The following is a 19184-nucleotide window of genomic DNA, read 5'->3' as shown; positions in this document are numbered from 1 at the left end:
AAGAACATAAAAACCAAAATAGTGCATATATTTTACAATATCCTCTTTAAATCTGCTCTGCGTGAGCTGAACCATTTTTGCTTCCTTTGATCTCACCTCTGATTTACGAAATCCATTATCATGTTATGGCAAGCAACAAAGCAGACATGCAGAGACTGGTACTAGAAGACATGTCCTGTTTAAGACAGGTACAGTTGTCGTCTTGTTGAATGTACAGGCAATGTAGTAAAAAAATGGGTTTTTTTTGTTGCTGTTTCTTTTATCTGAATCTACTTGGGTAAATAAAAACTGATATCCATGGAAACATCCATATATTTCTTGAAATAACGCTCTTGAAAAAAACCTTTTTTATTTTTTAAAGTTTTTTTTATAACCATCTTGCTTGCATGTATCCTTTCAGCTCTGCCAACAGATTTTCTATGGGACTTACAATAGAACAGGGCTTTGTGATGGCCTCTCCAAGACATTGACTTTCACTGTGTGAAAAATTTGGCGGTTGCCTTAAGCTTATTGTCCATATGGAAGACCCACTTTTGCCCAAGCTTTACCTTCTTGCCGAATGTCCTGAAATCTTGTTTCAATAATTTCATTCAATGTTTTTTTTTCTCATGATGCCATCTTTTTCGTGAAGTGTATCAGTACCTCCCGCAGAAAAACACCCACCAAACATAATGCTGCCATCCCCAAATTTTAGAGTTGGGACACTGTGTCCAAGGTTGCAAGTTTCCCTCTTTTTCCAGCAAATGTTACAATGGTCATTAAGGTTAAATGCCTTGATTTTAATTTGATCAGACTTCAAGACATGTTTGAATAGATGAATGTGGCACCTTTAGGCATCTGAATCCTATACACAAGGATGAAGCAGACTTACGGAGGTACTTAGAATGCATTCGGTTGCTTTTGCACTTTGTCATCAATTAACACTAGTGCCCTCGTGCCACTGCCAGCTATGCAAGTCCAAGCTGTAACACTCCCTTTGCTATGTTGTATTGATGTTGTGGTTTTCCGTTCCACGCTATCTTCATACTTTTTCTTGTCATCATTCTGGTAGAGGTTGGTCTTGGTTTCATAGGTCCAAAATGTTTTTCCAGAACTGAGCTGGCTTTTTAAGATGTTTTGTTTAGCAAAGTCCAATCTAGCCTTTCTATTTTTAAAGGCCTAAGAGTGGCTTGCAACTTGCAAAAAACCTTCTGTATTTACTTCTATGCAATCTTCTCTTTTTGGTAGACTTGGATATTGATACGCTTACCTCTTGGAGAGTATTTGTTCACTTGGTTGGCTGTTGTGAAACAGCCAACCATGAAAATAATTCTGCAATCATCCGCCACTGTTGTCGTCCATTGAAACCCAGGCCTCTTTCCTTAGTTCACCTGAGCTTTCTTTCTTTCTGCAGGATGTACCAAACTGTACATTTTAGCAATTTCTTGGATGTTTTTTTTTTCTGTTTTCACAGCTTACATTTCACCTTCATGGAGACTTCCTTGGATCGCAGGTTGTCTGTTCACAGCTAAATCTTCCAAATGCAAGAACCACACCTCAAATGAACTACAGGCCTTTTATCAATTATTGAATTACTTTTGCTTCTTCAAAAAAGAGGAAGGCTAATGTTAAAGCTGAAACTCCTAAACCTTTCATCAAATTCAAATGTGAATACCCTGAAATGAACTGAGAATCTACAGGTTATGTCCATGTCCATTTTCTAACTATTATTGGAATATGTTTCAGTAAACAGGTAAAAAAATTACTTGTGTCAGTGTCCAAATATATATGGACCTAACTGTAGATCCGAGTGTTAGAATGGCTCAAGGTGAAACCTAAACCCAATTGAAAATCTGGAACAAAACTTAAAAATGTATGTTTACAGACACTTTCCACCCAGCCTGACTGAGCTTGTTCAATGTTGCAAAGAGGAATAGAAAAAAATATTAGTCTTTAAATGTTTAAAGCATATAGAGACATACCCCAACGAAATGCAGATGTTATTGCAATATAATCTGCGGCAAATGTACAGGTCCTTCTCAAAAAATTAGCATATTGTGATAAAGTTCATTATTTTTCATAATGTCATGAAGAAAATTTAACATTCATATATTTTAGATTCATTGCACACTAACTGAAATATTTCAGGTCTTTTATTGTCTTAATACAGATGATTTTGGCATACAGCTCATGAAAACCCAAAATTCCTATCTCACAAAATTAGCATATCATTAAAAGGGTCTCTAAATGAGCTATGAACCTAATCACCTGAATCAACAAGTTAACTCTAAACACCTGCAAAAGATTCCTGAGGCCTTTAAAACTCCCAGCCTGGTTCATCACTCAAAACCCCAATCATGGGTAAGACTGCCAACCTGACTGCTGTCCAGAAGGCCACTATTGACACCCTCAAGCAAGAGGGTAAGACACAGAAAGAAATTTCTGAATGAATAGGCTGTTCCCAGAGTGCTGTATCAAGGCACCTCAGTGGGAAGTCTGTGGGAAGGAAAAAGTGTGGCAGAAAACGCTGCACAACGAGAAGAGGTGACCGGACCCTGAGGAAGATTGTGGAGAAGGGCCGATTCCAGACCTTGGGGGACCTGCGGAAGCAGTGGACTGAGTCTGGAGTAGAAACATCCAGAGCCACCGTGCACAGGCGTGTGCAGGAAATGGCCTACAGGTGCCGCATTCCCCAGACCTGGGCTACAGAGAAGCAGCACTGGACTGTTGCTCAGTGGTCCAAAGTACTTTTTTCGGATGAAAGCAAATTCTGCATGTCATTCGGAAATCAAGGTGCCAGAGTCTGGAGGAAGACTGGGGAGAAGGAAATGCCAAAATGCCAGAAGTCCAGTGTCAAGTACCCACAGTCAGTGATGGTCTGGGGTGCCGTGTCAGCTGCTGGTGTTGGTCCACTGTGTTTTATCAAGGGCAGGGTCAATGCAGCTAGCTATCAGGAGATTTTGGAGCACTTCATGCTTCCATCTGCTGAAAAGCTTTATGGAGATGAAGATTTCATTTTTCAGCACGACCTGGCACCTGCTCACAGTGCCAAAACCACTGGTAAATGGTTTACTGACCATGGTATCACTGTGCTCAATTGGCCTGCCAACTCTCCTGACCTGAACCCCATAGAGAATCTGTGGGATATTGTGAAGAGAACGTTGAGAGACTCAAGACCCAACACTCTGGATGAGCTAAAGGCCGCTATCGAAGCATCCTGGGCCTCCATAAGACCTCAGCAGTGCCACAGGCTGATTGCCTCCATGCCACGCCGCATTGAAGCAGTCATTTCTGCAAAAGGATTCCTGACCAAGTATTGAGTGCATAACTGTACATGATTATTTGAAGGTTGACGTTTTTTGTATTAAAAACACTTTTCTTTTATTGGTCGGATGAAATATGCTAATTTTGTGAGATAGGAATTTTGGGTTTTCATGAGCTGTATGCCAAAATCATCCGTATTAAGACAATAAAAGACCTGAAATATTTCAGTTAGTGTGCAATGAATCTAAAATATATAAATATTAAATTTTCATCATTACATTATAGAAAATAATTAACTTTATCACAATATGCTAATTTTTTGAGAAGGACCTGTATTCAGAAGGGGCTGGACACAAACGCACCTCACACTTTTCTGATTTTTACTGGTAAAACAAATATTAAAAACACATATCTTATTCCATTTTAAACCTATGCAGAAGTTTGCATTGGTCTTTTCCTACATCCTGGGTTATGTACAAAAAGTGTATATCAGTACATTTTAAGTAAGCACAATGTAGTGCAATTTTCTAACATTCTGAAACACTTAGTAGTCAGTGATACACATGTTGTGAGAAATAGGTGTCGGAGCCCTGAAACAAAATGGTAGATTTGGAAGTAAGCGAACTAAACCAGTGCAGCTTTAAAGATCAATCTGAGGTCTTACCTTTTCTTTCATTCTTGCCAGTGGGGAACAGAGAGCACAGCTGGCACCTCTCTGCTGCAGAGACTTCACTACAGTATAGACAAGCACGCTGACAAAGAGTGAGAATGAGGCAGTGAATGGGAATCATCTGAAACAGGGAGAGGGAAACAGGGGACAGAAGGTGTATGGAGTAAACAGAAAGAAGAAAGTTAACAATGAAAAAAATTGACCCTGCGAGTCCTCTGCTCTCCTTTCATACACGTCTTCCCTCTTGCAAGTAGTTGCTTTACAAGCTGGGGGTGACAACAATGGAACAGGTAGCATGCAATCAGATATGGAGTTTCAAGAAAATAATGATCTTGGACATTGGTTAACCTTTTTTGTAGTGGTAGTGCAGTTCAGATTGAAGTGAAGGTGCTGACTTATTTTCTTCAAATAACTACCGGTAATTGCTATTTGATAGCTATATCCTAGAAAACGGTGAAAGCTGACAGCAACTGTGAGAAATCCTGCTTTAAGATATTAATCTAAACTTATATTTTCTAACAGATATTGTATGAGCTGGCCTCTTCATGTATGTGAATAAGATGCAGATGCAGTTAAATGTGAACTCATGCTGATCAGGGTTTTTGAAAATCTTGTAAGGATTTTAAACACTGTGGAACACTGTCAATGGAGGATATTCTAACATTTGGTAGTCCTGTCGGCTGTCACCACAACATGTCCCCATGCCAGAGTGGAATATAGTTGGAGGAAGTAGAGTACATCATTTAGTGGGCTGTCTGCTGGCTGCTACATCGTACTGGCGTATCCTAGCAACCAGTTTAGAAGAAGGGCTCGCTCAGGCAAAGCCTTGGTTCCAGCCGATGATCTCTGAGGAGTCTACATGTGTGTGCGGGCTCGGGTGTGTCTGTTAGCTTGGTGGGATAATAGATAAGTGCTGTAGAAATTAGCATGCTGGTTTAGCCCTGCAGGGAAGAGCAATATTAACTACACATTCATCTTTAATTATCAGCGGAAGTTAGCGGGGATCTCTCTCTTCTGTTTCCAACCCTCAGCTGATCAGCTGATCAAGTGGATTGATACAGCCAACTGCCTCTGCCAACCTGATTTTGTGTAGTAACATTGATATTTTTAGGTTCAGATTACAGCTACAACCTTAACTTTCTTGTGAAAGTGTTTATATATCTGTTAACATTTTGATTTTTTGTTGTTTTTAAATACTAAAATCTGCCCAAACAAGGCCCCCAACTGACTTTACAGTCTGCTAATCAGAGATTTTTTTCACTCACTACAAACTCTCTGCAATATATAATCTGTCAAGGAATGTTTGTTGCACAGTCAGTTCCTCAATGTAATATATAAACAATTTGTACTTAAATCTGAGAGGATTTCCTGCACGATTTCTGAACAGGAGCTAAAATAAACATTTTTATTTGCAACACTTGTGAACAATAATGTGACACACAATCATATTTTATTCTGAATACTTTACATTATACCATTTTGGATATACAGGTCCTTCTCAAAATATTAGCATATTGTGATAAAGTTCATTATTTTCCATAATGTCATGATGAAAATTTAACATTCATATATTTTAGATTCATTGCACACTAACTGAAATATTTCAGGTCTTTTATTGTCTTAAAACGGATGATTTTGGCATACACCTCATGAAAACCCAAAATTCCTATCTCACAAAATTAGCATATCATTAAAAGGGTCTCTAAACGAGCTATGAACCTAATCATCTGAATCAACGAGTTAACTCTAAACACCTGCAAAAGATTCCTGAGGCCTTTAAAACTCCCAGCCTGGTTCATCACTCAAAACCCCAATCATGGGTAAGACTGCCGACCTGACTGCTGTCCAGAAGGCCACTATTGACACCCTCAAGCAAGAGGGTAAGACACAGAAAGAAATTTCTGAACGAATAGGCTGTTCCCAGAGTGCTGTATCAAGGCACCTCAGTGGGAAGTCTGTGGGAAGGAAAAAGTGTGGCAGAAAACGCTGCACAACGAGAAGAGGTGACCGGACCCTGAGGAAGATTGTGGAGAAGGGCCGATTCCAGACCTTGGGGGACCTGCGGAAGCAGTGGACTGAGTCTGGAGTAGAAACATCCAGAGCCACCGTGCACAGGCGTGTGCAGGAAATGGGCTACAGGTGCCGCATTCCCCAGACCTGGGCTACAGAGAAGCAGCACTGGACTGTTGCTCAGTGGTCCAAAGTACTTTTTTCGGATGGAAGCAAATTCTGCATGTCATTCAGAAATCAAGGTGCCAGAGTCTGGAGGAAGACTGGGGAGAAGGAAATGCCAAAATGCCAGAAGTCCAGTGTCAAGTACCCACAGTCAGTGATGGTCCGGGATGCCGTGTCAGCTGCTGGTGTTGGTCCACTGTGTTTTATCAAGGGCAGGGTCAATGCAGTTAGCTATCAGGAGATTTTGGAGCACTTCATGCTTCCATCTGCTGAAAAGCTTTATGGAGATGAAGATTTCATTTTTCAGCACGACCTGGCACCTGCTCACAGTGCCAAAACCACTGGTAAATGGTTTACTGACCATGGTATCACTGTGCTCAATTGGCCTGCCAACTCTCCTGACCTGAACCCCATAGAGAATCTGTGGGATATTGTGAAGAGAACGTTGAGAGACTCAAGACCCAACACTCTGGATGAGCTAAAGGCCGCTATCGAAGCATCCTGGGCCTCCATAAGACCTCAGCAGTGCCACAGGCTGATTGCCTCCATGCCACGCTGCATTGAAGCAGTCATTTCTGCAATAGGATTCCCGACCACATATTGAGTGCATAACTGTACATGATTATTTGAAGGTTGACGTTTTTTGTATTAAAAACACTTTTCTTTTATTGGTCGGATGAAATATGCTAGTTTTGTGAGATTGGAATTTTGGGTTTTCATGAGCTGTATGCCAAAATCATCCGTATTAAGACAATAAAAGACCTGAAATATTTCAGTTAGTGTGCAATGAAACTAAAATATATGAATGTTAAATTTTCATCATGACATTATGGAAAATAATGAACTTTATCACAATATGCTAATATTTTGAGAAGGACCTGTACATACTGCTGCTGTGTCAGTAATAAAGTTTTCAGTGTACAAAAATTATGATTTAACTCTTAATAAACCTCTGAAACCTAACAACCTTTTTAAAAGTTGTGGTGTGTGGGTACATAATTTAGATATGACATGTGGTTTTTATAGTGTGAGTTGCTATATATTTCTGATATGTCTGAAAATACAGGTTTTAAATAGGATTGGGGAGAGATGGGTATATGCCACTTTCAGATGATAAGGGAAATTTGCACATCTGCTTTGCATTCTTATTTGCATGGAAGACGCACTCCCTTATTTGTGATTAATTGATAATAATTATTTGACCACCTGGGGGAGCTCATGGAACTTTCATCCCCAAATTGTGAGTTTATCATAAAATATGGGCAAAAAAAATAAAAAGAAATGGTGACATTACGATAAAGATAATGTGTGCCATTATGACACAGTGGAACATTCTGAATTCCACAATATTCATCCCAGTAGACATGCACTATACAAAGAAAGATGTCCATCAAATGTGACACACATATTTTAAAGAGTAACAAAACTTAGTGCTACAGAAAATCGATTTTGTTTGTTCATGTCTAGGCCGATTTTTTTGTGTGTCATACATGGCAAGATGAAAACAGTGTGACAGCAGCTTAAAAATCACTGTAATTAGTGGGAGAGGTAGTATTTTACTCAGGCCACAGCACAGTGGTCATTTTTGTCTGCATCATGTCACTTTTAGTGCACTACTCAGTGGATCAACAGCTACTGTTTTGCAAAAAATGCAGTAAACTGTTGAAAAAATCAAACACAACTAAAAATGATCCATGTATCTTTCTCCCTTTTCATCGTTGTCGTGTGTATTTATTTGCAAGACAAAAACTTTCTCTGTTGTCATTCCCACTCTCTCTTTGCACATTCAGTATTTTTTTTATGAATTAAACTCGTAAAACGCTCTGTATGTCACTCTGCTCTTTGTTCACTTGTGTCTTTTGGTCGTTTTCCAACATGCTAAAACCTCCACAGTATCACAGTGATGTCACAGGATCCTGTTTGTTACAATAACAGTGATGATTCCATTCTCTTTCTATCTGTATCAGTACTAAGTATAGGTGAAGGAGGTTTCTGGGAAGGTACCGTCAAAGGAAGAACAGGCTGGTTCCCAGCAGACTGTGTGGAAGAAGTTCAAATGAGACAGTATGACCCAAGGCTAGGTAAGATATCATAAATCACATTCACATACAAATATATGTCATATTGTGCACTCAAACTGCAACAGTCCAAGATGTTTTGGACTTGCTGTGATGTTTTCCATCACTGTTGTTAAGCTCTCTGTGTTGTAAGTTCAGTTCAGATCTTACTCCAAATACATTTGTACATGTTTACATTTGTTTATTTAATATGACATCTGTGTTTGATACTTAATACATTTTCAGAATATAAATCAATTAGGAATAAAATCACAAGGGTCTTTGGATCAATTTAAAGCTAATATGACTGGTTATTTTAAGCTCTAATCCCTGTTTTGATCATCTGAAACATTTTCAGTTTTCTGTTTTTAATGAACCACACATTGCTGCAGCAGACATTCTGAGTGAGAGTGCCGCTCAGCAGCTCTGTTGCTTTTGAACAATGTTTCAGTGAGATGACTTAACATCTCCTGTCCTTTGTCATCTCTTCTTCAGTTGTACACCCATGCACTCACTAAGCAAACAAAATCTTATGAAGTTCTTCATCTTCGGTTTGATAATTAGGCTAAAATGTTTGATTTTGTATTCTTACTTCATGCTGTAAAAGTATTTTATCCTAGGTAAATATCTGCTACTGTTCTGCTGATCATTTGTCGGATATTATTTTAGGGTAAGCATTTTTAAACTATTCAGATTTGTTATTCTCATTTGTTGCAAACAGCATAACATAAGTTTTTCCATCTTAAGTACCTGAAATTAATAGTATATCAATATATTTTCAGCAATTTATTTCAGAAATTCTAACAACTTAAATGTCAGTTTTAGTGGTACTTGTTTGTCTCTTTTTGCTGAACAAAAGTTTAATATTTTCCCATTCTATATATACAAATGGGATTTATTTCTATTTTATATTATTATCCAATTCTGGGAGTTTCAGAGATTGGCTGTAACATTGGTTCCGATCAGTTTATATGAACTGTATTGAGGGGTTTTTTCCCCATGCATGCACATTTGTAGATTTAGACTACATTAGAAAATGTCCTCACCTATTGACAAACAATAAAATGGGACATTTTGAAGGGTTTTCAAAAGGTTTTTTTATTCAAGAAAAACAAAATTAATAAAACAGGTATCAAATTAAAGGTTTAAAATTTTTCTTAGCAAATACATATGTCTATATAAATATAGTGGACTTTTTAAGAAAACAAAAGTAGACAGTGCTGGACTGTCTCATGAAAGATCTCCCTTATTCCTCAACATTTTATTGTTGAAACAGCAGAAGAAATAAATTATCCTCCTCTTTCTCCAGCCACACTTGTACCTCCTTGCTTTATAAAAAGCCTTCTAACAAACACAACCTAAATACCACTCGATGCCAACAGTTATCAGCCTGATGCACACTCTCTTTCTCCTTTTATCAGGCTGCACAAAATACATGGGTGCCAGCCATAGACATCGGTGCCAAGCAATATGAGCAGGATGCTGCTTTTATTAAACAAAGACACTAAAGCAAAGTCTAATTTTATCTTTAAATCTTTTCTTCCTGGCTTTAGATCAGAAACTATTATTAAAACATTTGTGCCTTATCTACAAACACTTATACTTGTTGTAATAAATGCCATTGTTTCTGAAACTCAGTTAATTATTTTTACAAGTAAAAAAGGCAACATAATTTGACTGAAATCAATCTGATTTATATTTTCTTTATTTGCATTTCTGATTCATTCCAAGAAACCTCGTGTTATGAAGGACACTCTTTGTTTTAATACAATTATCACTCCAACAATATTTCCACTAATCAAATCTGAACTGTAACCGAAAATAAATGACAAAGAGAGGAGATTACAGTGCATATTATTCCAGGTTCATTAGTAACATTTGCTTCCCATGCTGACTGCCGACTAAGTTGGAAGGAAACTTTCAGGGGTGTTAATTAAAGCCTCATTACATTTAGGTGCACCAGAAAATTTGATCAGTTTGCCCTCTGTCAGCCAAACTGTGCATTAGAGATTGCCAACCCTCTCAAATTGACAAACAGTTTGTGCACAGGTGTGCAGAGGTCTTTCAGGTGAAAAGGAGGGAAGCACAGTCCCCACCCCCACTACGGTGACAGAGTAAATCCTCCTCAACATGGAGAAAACCAGTGCTTCAAATACCTGAAAATATTTCCTCTTTTACCTCCTGACTTCATTGTAAACCTTTCATCATGCTTCATTTGATCTTATTCCAGTCATCAGACTGGAAAAAGAACAATCCAAAATTAAAAATAGATGCCGTATGTTTCTTTATAATTCAAATGTACTGTTTTTGTGAATTGACTTGGTGGGATTTTGATTAGCAAAAAATAAAAACATATACTGTACTAGCAGTTAGAACAAAACAGCCTGGCAGCTTTTTGCCTGAAGGTTAATCTTTCTTGCCAAATCATCCATGCTACTGCAGCAGATATCAATGTAAGGAATGTAACCAGTAAACAACTGGGAGTACATCAGATTAATGTGACCACATTTTTGTTTGGACAGCCACTTAGCTAACAGATGGCACATTTTATTTGGTGGGTTCTCAAGGGCAACAACATGTGCAGTGCTAAACTCCATAAAGAATTATCATGGAAACCAGTTGGCGAGCTTGTGGGATAGTTTAGCAATGCAGCACAAATCTGCGTTTAGTAATAGGACCGGGACATTTTTTTTTTCTTATAAATATCACCCCTTTCCTTGTGGTTTTTGGAAGTCATCTCCTTGGGCCTATTTATGGAGCAGCTGGGGCATTTTCCTGGGTTGAAAGCGTTGTTGAGGGATTGAGGTTACCTCAGAGCAGGTGTAAAGAGGGGCGAACAGCCAGAATCTCTAAATACCCCATTTAAATGCATTGTGAGAAAAAGATAGGGAAATGTTGGAAAGAAAGGGGCCAGATAGCAAGAGAGACGGATGGTGGAGTATACTCTAAGAGACAGGAAAGCAGAGATGGCTTGGCATGTCTTTTAGTTAGAAAGAAGAGAGAAGGAATGAGTCAGGATGGAAAATGGTCCTGATATTAAAGCTCACTCATAAATCTTGAAAAAGGAAACCCTCAGATATCTAGTTTTTGGGGAGGATTAAAAATTGTTATCAACCTCAATCTATCCTTTCAAACATTGTGGAGTTTTTTCACTGATGGTGCAAGTCACATTTCTTGGCAGCCTTAAAAAAGCTTTAAAATAAATTAATCATTTACTGCAGAAGTATAATCTAACCTGGAAAAAAAATCTAACCTTGAATTGCATATACTTAAGTTATTATTATTATTTATTTATTTTCTTTACTAAATCAGCAGTGACACACATACCCTAAACGTCCCTTTAAAATAAATGTAACAGAAACATTTTTTTGACAAAATAATTATTTACCTTTTTAAGCTTGTCATATTTTAAATACTTCTAATTAATCATTTGTGACTAATTTCCTGTAGCATTGATATAACATGACACAGAGGCTATTTATTTTTACTGTTGGAATAAAAACTCCGTGTGCCATCAAACAGACCTCTTCTACGCAGGTCCCCAGCGGAACTGGAAGTAGAGACACAGCGCGCTAATGTCTCTTTGCTGGCAAACAGACATACAGTAACTCTTCAAACTGGATCCAAGAGTGTCATACAGTCACGCGATCACTTGCACTAAATAGGAATGAATTGCTGTTAGTGTATCTGGTATTCATTCATTAATTAAGGTAATTAAGGTGCAGGTGTAGCTTGACTTTTCTTTCTGAGGTCTACAGAAGCAAACTGTGTTCCAGAGAGTTCCCTGCAGAGTCCCTGTCTCTACAACGCCGAGTGGAGCAGTTTTTCCCGGTCTGAAGGAAAGACAACGGGGCCGCATCATCGTGCCTAGGCTACAGCAGTAATGTGCAGTTTTACTAAACTTGATAACTAATTAAACACCATTAAGCCCCATTTATCCAGAATGGTTAGGTTCTTATTTAAAATAAAATTTGCTTAAAGATTTTACTATTTCCTTAATAAATCCTTAATCTTTAAATATTATTTTAATAAATAAAGGCAGCTAATTAAACACCGTTGAGAATTAGTCATCCAGAAGGTTGGTTTTATTCAGCAAATCATTCTTTAAAATATTATTTTAACAAAATAATGTTTTATCTGATAAAACCAATTATTGCTTCAATTAGTTTCAAGACTAACTTATCTTCATTTCCAGATTTTTCAAGATAATCCTTGGTTCTCAAACATAAACATTGCATGGTAATGTTGCATCACTCTTTTGGTCATGGTTTTCAATCATCTTTAATCGACTTGTTTATATTGTACATAGCCCATTAGTCTTCGTTATTCTTTAATTTTGCTTGGTATTTTAGTTGGATTGTTTTAGCATAGTAATGAGTTTGTTGATTGAAATATGTTTGACTTTGAGTTGACTTATTTTTTGTTATTAAATTATTGTATTTTAAGAAATTGTGTGAATTCATTCCATGTGTATGCAGAGTTTTGCTGTTCAATAATGTCAGAGCTTGGCTCATCCCTTTCAATTTTGTCCTAATACCACCACCTTATTGGGCTGGTATTCACAGGACAACCCTTCACAGACTGAAATATTATTTAATAAAATATTAAAGTATTAATATTAAATAATACATTCATATTCATAATCACAACATGTGTTTGGGTTAAAGGGTGAATATGTGGAAAAGCCACCAAACTGAAACTAAGTAGTATTGAAGCCAATGATACAAAAAACTGAACATTTTTGTAAGTGTACATCATCCAGTTTGCCCTGAACACAGCTTTGCTGTAGGTTAAGAATTTAAATTATGTACCGTTTTATCCTCAGGCCTTTTTTAACACATAAACTATTAACATCTTTATCTTTCTCAGAGAATGCAGTTTTACATGTAAAATACTGTTAACTGCTGTGTCCTATTTTAAAAATATTGTTTAATACTTAACCCACTGCAAAGATAAATAAGCATTTATGTTCTGAAAATACCACTTCATGTAGTAGTTCTCAGTGAAAGTCATTGGTGTCTTTGTATTGCCACAGTTGACACATATTAATCCCCTAGGTCTAGTGGTCCAGTTCTTTACTGTATAGTGCATTAGGTAGGTTTAAAGTTTTATTTTTCTTACTTTGAGTCAGAGGAATTGTAAGAAAATTAGTAAACCGTGTACTGAATCTGCATGTAAAAGTTTTGTTACAAAATCTAAATATGTTCCAAGAGTGAGGTTAGACTAAGTAAGAGATTTAGAAAGATAATTACTTTTCTGACAAAAACATAAAAGGACGTTCTTTTATTTGAAGAAACCCGATTGTCTGGAATGAGCTTAATAGCAGAGAGTCATGAACTTAAAAGCTGTCGTAACTCCTCCAAATGGCTAGTTTTTGCAACGCTGATTATAAAATATTCAAATCTTAAACTTTGCGTCCACATTGAGTCTCAGGGCTTTATAAACAAGCCCAATTCAAGACTGAAGTCTTTGTTTACTCAACCTGAGTGGAACTGTATTGTAAGTCATCATCTCTGCCAAATGCACACAGAAGTGATTCACCAGAAACAAAATCAACCCTGTCCCATGGCTATCTCAGTCCTCAGACCTATAGAAAATGATTGCACTGGGAATTGTGTTAAAAATGATCCCTCTACATGTTTTTCCTACTCAACAAACATAGTTATATTAAAAATGAATTTATTTTAGTTTATTTATTCAATTTATTTTTTAAACATATTTACCATGGGTCCCAATAAATGCTGCCAACACTTTACACTTCTTGCTAATGTTCATGTATTTAGATACCCAGGTAATAATTAAACATGAGCTAGAAACTAAATTACATTATGCCAATACCCAAATTACTAACTTCTGAATCTACTCAAGCATTTCAAATCTCATCCTCATCCCTGCATCATCAGCAGTAATACAGCAGCAGTACAACTCAAGATAACACAGTAAGATATTCACTGGGACACACACAAACACACACACATGTTGTTTATCAGTAGGCAGCCATTGAGCCATTACTGACATCGAGGGCAATATGTCTTAGCATAGTGAAGCACGAAAGACAACCCAGTCTACAATTAAGTAACCCTAATACTATTGAGTGGGCTCTCTCTTTCCTGCTATTGCTTAATTTCTTTCTACCACTGCACATCACCATGAGCCATGACTCTGAAAGTGCTATCTCTCTTATCTATCCCTGCCTCCATCTCTTCTCTGCCGGGTTTGAAAGACCAATGATGGAAGAACCAGAGGGGGACAAAACTGGGGAAGGATAGTTTCAGTCAGAGGGACAGAAAATGAGAAAGACAGAGAAAGGAAGCAGGTGGCCCCATGAAAGAGGCAGTTTAAACTATTTTAACTATTATCTGTCACCATTCTGCTCCTCTTTCTCAGCACAGCCGGAGCGACAGACAAGTAGCAGTTCATCTGCAGCTAGTGCTGGAAGGGACAGACAGGGGAAGATGAGTCAAAGGCAAAAGAAAATGAAGAGCCACAAAGAAAACATGAGCAACTGATAAAGGAAAAAGAGGAAAAACAGCAGAGACTATTGATTGAATCCATTAAGGATACAATAAAACATGTAGTGGTGAACTGCTGATATGCGTTTAAGTACTTTGTCATGGCCATTTGCTGTTTAAGGTTAAAAAACATTGTTTTTTAGCCAAACTTTTTAACATACTGTATGCAGAATTTCCATGTCTATGTAACATAAGAGAACATAATCTGATCATCAGCACACACACTGTTCACCCTCCCCTACGCATATGCACACATGCTGCTGGCCTGTTACTTGGGGTTAATAGTGGATGTTTACTTGCAGCAATAGAGGGGATAATGATGTGACTGTGAACTGGTTTTCCTTTTCTAATGATGGAAACTAATTGCGACGACACTCATTTTTCCCAATAGCACTGTTAATCTGTTGTTGACAATCTGTTGGGATCTTACAGCCCTCCAGCAAAACAATCCAGCCCCGACCCTTTCCATCCCCCGTCTTTCAGTAAGAAGTTGCTGTGTGGCTCCCTAAGACAAATATTCTGCCCTTATGGTAAGCAGCATTCTTGATTTCCATAGACTGAGCTTTAATTTGTGTTTTTTTGGAATCCTGCGGTGTTGAATGTCGCTAAGGTTCATGGCCCCCATCTTGTAGAATACAACTATTTGTAATTCTCATTGGAGAAATACACAGCTCCTAATTTGTGCAATGATGGTATAGCTTCATAAATGTGCAAACTTTTTCTTTCTTTCTTTCTTTCTTTCTTTCTTGTGCACATTAACTATGTTCCCTTGCTCTCCTTACATAGTAGCACAGCTGAATGACTCACAGCTGCCTGAATCAGCCCAGTCAGATCCAGCCTGAGCTATTTTTAGCCTGCCCATTAAGAAGTTTTGGAGTGTGTCTGCACTCCCTTGGAATGCTTAAGCATCAGTGTTGCTGCAGCAGCCAAGACTGACATGAAGAGGGAGGTGATGGGTACCAGGGAGATAAGGAGTGTTGGATACATTTTGCAAAAACATTACATAGGGATCACACAGGAAGTTATGTGGTCAACACCTACTATTAGCACGGCTTCCTTCTCTCTCTTGCTTTATGTTTCTCTATTTGTATCTATGGTGTAAGCCTAATTGATATTTTCTGCTGAGCCTGTAAAGAGAAATTGCAAAAAAAAAAAAAAAAGATGTGGTCTGTCGTGTGTTTAATTTAATAAGGTGAATTACGCAACAAGGGGAATATTCTCTCACTCTCTGAGAGCAAAACTGACCCCAACACTGCATAGCAACCAGACTGACCTTTTTGTTTGCCTAAGCTGCCCAAACAGAACAAAAAAAAGACAGAAAGACTATTTGTGATTTTGTTTTTAAACTGATTAAACCAAAAAACAATAATACATTCTAAAGACTATTCAGCCTAATGTATATCATTAAACTATAAACATTTTTCAGATACTCATTCAGGAATTTAATGTGCTTTCCACATTTAACAATAGTAGAAAAAATCCTAATACATGGACTGACTGTGAAAGCAGGAGTCTTGAAAAGTCCTATTGTAAATAATCATATTTTGTAATCTATACTTCTGAATGTTTACAGTTTTATTCTCCATAAATATGCTGACAGACATTAAATAATTGCACATAATATTGTCACCTTCCTAAAATAATGGCCTATGTCAATTTTTCAAGTTTTTCAGGAAACACAAAAATATATATAATATTTATTAACAATTTCACACAAAAAGGTAATAGCTAAAAATTAGTGTTGACATAGCCATATCTTATGGTCATTTTTATTAAGCTATATATCTTTCTCAATTAGATCATACAATGTGGAAAATTAAAAGAAAAATAGTTGATGAAGTAATCTTTAAAAAGAAAGAAAAGAGTTGACAAAAAACGATTACTTCTTACAGCCACAGGTTCTGGAGCTCTTCCACTCTTTGCTAAATGCTTGCTTCATGAATGTAGCTACTTTGTGAACAAAAATGCTGACTGAAAATCAATTCTAAATATCTATGCAATATTTAATGCCTAGCATATATTGTGGTTATCCTTATCACTTACCAATAAGGTATGAGCCCTGAATTATGGGCTCATAGATTTTGGTTTTTCCTGAAGCGGTCGCCATTTTGAAAAGCCTGTAAAACTGTCTAAGTCACATTCCTGACATAGGCCATTATACAACAAGCATGGAATTGCATGACTTCCTCAATTGAGGATTTAGACAATTTTACAAGAGGTGTCTATCATCATGAGGAGATGATTTAGCCCCCAAATAATAATTTTTGACAAAAAATGACTTGGGCCATTATTTAAGGAAGGTGGCAATATGCAACTGGCATACATAACTCTCTTTGCCAGATCGCTCCCTGGTGGACATGTCTGTAATTATTATCATACTAATTACTAGAAATTACTAGTCTTTGTCAAATTGGTTTCTGTTGTAACATAGTTACACTAACCTAGAACAACAGTTGTGCTTAGCCAGTTCTAGATGCCACTTACAGTATTTTTCTAGTGTTAGTGATGCTAAGTGACGGGAATCTCTGGGAAAGATGTTAATTCTTTTTGCATTACATGTTTTGATGAGTAGCATTATTGACATCGTCAAATTGGATCATGTTAACGTTGCTTAGCTATGCTAGCCTGATTTTTGCATTATTGCCTCTTAGTGATCTTCAGTTACCAGCTACAATGTTTCAAATACTCCATTTAAAGCAAACAATTAAAATACTATATGTTTGCTGCAGGGGGGACCAACAAGATATCCAAATGTACAATCATACTGACATTTCAACCTACACAACACAAAATTGTTGCATAAACTTAGGTTTTGTTCATCTGTATCTACAAATCCTTATTGTTAGCAGAGTTTTTTTCCAGGGTTATTAAAGCAAGCTATTGGCTCTGATTAAAAAAAAGGCATACACGATACTTCTTTTTACACCAGATTTACATTTCAGGGTGCTTCTGAAGATGTTAGATTTCATACACTGGTTGTCCTCCCTGTGATTGGGTGCAGAGCATTTTGACTTTGAAGTGTCTGCAATTTGTCTCATCAGTATTAGAAGTTATGAACAGAAGCGACTGCATCTAAGATGGATGCAGTTTAATAGACTTTTGCTCTTCACAGTGGTATTGCTGAGTTGATTGTGGTTTGCTCATGATGTTTATAGACCCTCTCAGGGCTATCTTTTCTTGTTGTTGGCACTGATAGCAGCGGCAAAATGAAACTGAGCAATATGTGTATTTCTTGGGCTCAGTCTCATATTGGAAGGCCTATGTTCAGCCAGCAGATTTTTTTTTACCTGAGCTAAGGATGTCATGATGAAATCAGAGACCATTGTATCAAACGTTTTTAGATACTAAGGCAGATTAATTTTTTCACAAATTAAATTTCACAATTAAAATGAGGTAATGTCTAGGTATATTTGAAGACGCTCATAAAAAAAATTATTTAACTCATACTGTGTTTTTATTTGTAAGATGTGAAAGCCTGACAAGGGGAAAGTCACTAACTTGGATTTCACAGCTTACTTCCCAACACATCTCACAGCTGACTGATCCTAACAGGCACGCTTATCTATAGCACCACCGAACGTTTGACTCAGATAATTTTAGGGGACATTCTATTTGTGGCGTATTTCAGGTTGTAATTCTGAACAAATGCTAACTTTATATAATTTTAACATTTGTGTGTTGAGCTGGTCCCTTTACAATCTGGAATACATCTATTTCACAGTCTGAAGACCATATTTCCATGTCTATATGCACTGCCCTAAGACTTTCATTGATTAATTTATGAGAATATTATACAGAATTAGCAGTAAGAAATACCAATGAAAGCAAAAACATCAAAGAAAATTATGGAAATCCCAAGTATCGGACTGTGGGTTCCAGTCAAGATATTTTCAAAATACCTTATTCCTGCACAAAACCTAACTTTTTTAACATAGTTTTGGTATCTTGTCTGTGAGCTGCACCCTGTATAGCCGCATTTAGAGCAACCAATTCAAGAACATACTATTTTGGCTGCTGCAGCCTCTGATGGCAACTTCCTTAAGGATAATGCACCATATCACGAATCATAAATCATCTCAAACTAGTAGAGCATCTATGGGATGTGGTGGAACAAGAGATTTGCAAGTGTGACATAATATCATGTCAACATGGACCCAAATCTCAGATCAATGTTTCTGACACTTTGTTGAATTGATGCCACAAAGAATTAAGGTAGTTCTAAAGAAAAACCGACCAGTACAAACAAGGTGTAAATAATTAAGTAGATGGTGACTGTATGTCTGGTTTAAGTGGTGTGTTGTGAGAACATTATTGTAGCGTTTTGTAATCTAGTTTACTCCAAGTTGGAGTAACATATTGAAGCTGATTTGAGAAATTCCTGTTGGAACTAAATATATGTCGCTGTTTCATGCTGTGATTATTATTATGAATTTATTATTCAATATTTAATAGGAATATTTAAATATTTTATTAAAATAGTCCAAAGACATGCCTATTAGGTTAATTGGTCTCTCAAAATTGCCCTTA

General features: G+C 37.1%; 1 protein-coding gene across 1 annotated transcript in view; it reads left to right on the top strand.

Moving 5' to 3' along the window:
* Nucleotides 1-19184, top strand: part of shank3a (SH3 and multiple ankyrin repeat domains 3a) — a 229784-nt gene that overhangs the window by 162196 nt on the left and 48404 nt on the right. The window contains exon 13 of the mRNA XM_047351838.1: nucleotides 8056-8169. Within this exon, the coding sequence (XP_047207794.1) occupies nucleotides 8056-8169 (114 nt within the window). The remainder of the gene's footprint in view (nucleotides 1-8055; nucleotides 8170-19184) is intronic.

The sequence above is a fragment of the Girardinichthys multiradiatus genome, chromosome 2, assembly GCF_021462225.1.
Source record: "Girardinichthys multiradiatus isolate DD_20200921_A chromosome 2, DD_fGirMul_XY1, whole genome shotgun sequence".
Taxonomy (NCBI): domain Eukaryota; kingdom Metazoa; phylum Chordata; class Actinopteri; order Cyprinodontiformes; family Goodeidae; genus Girardinichthys; species Girardinichthys multiradiatus.
This window is presented reverse-complemented; position numbering and strand designations above follow the sequence as displayed.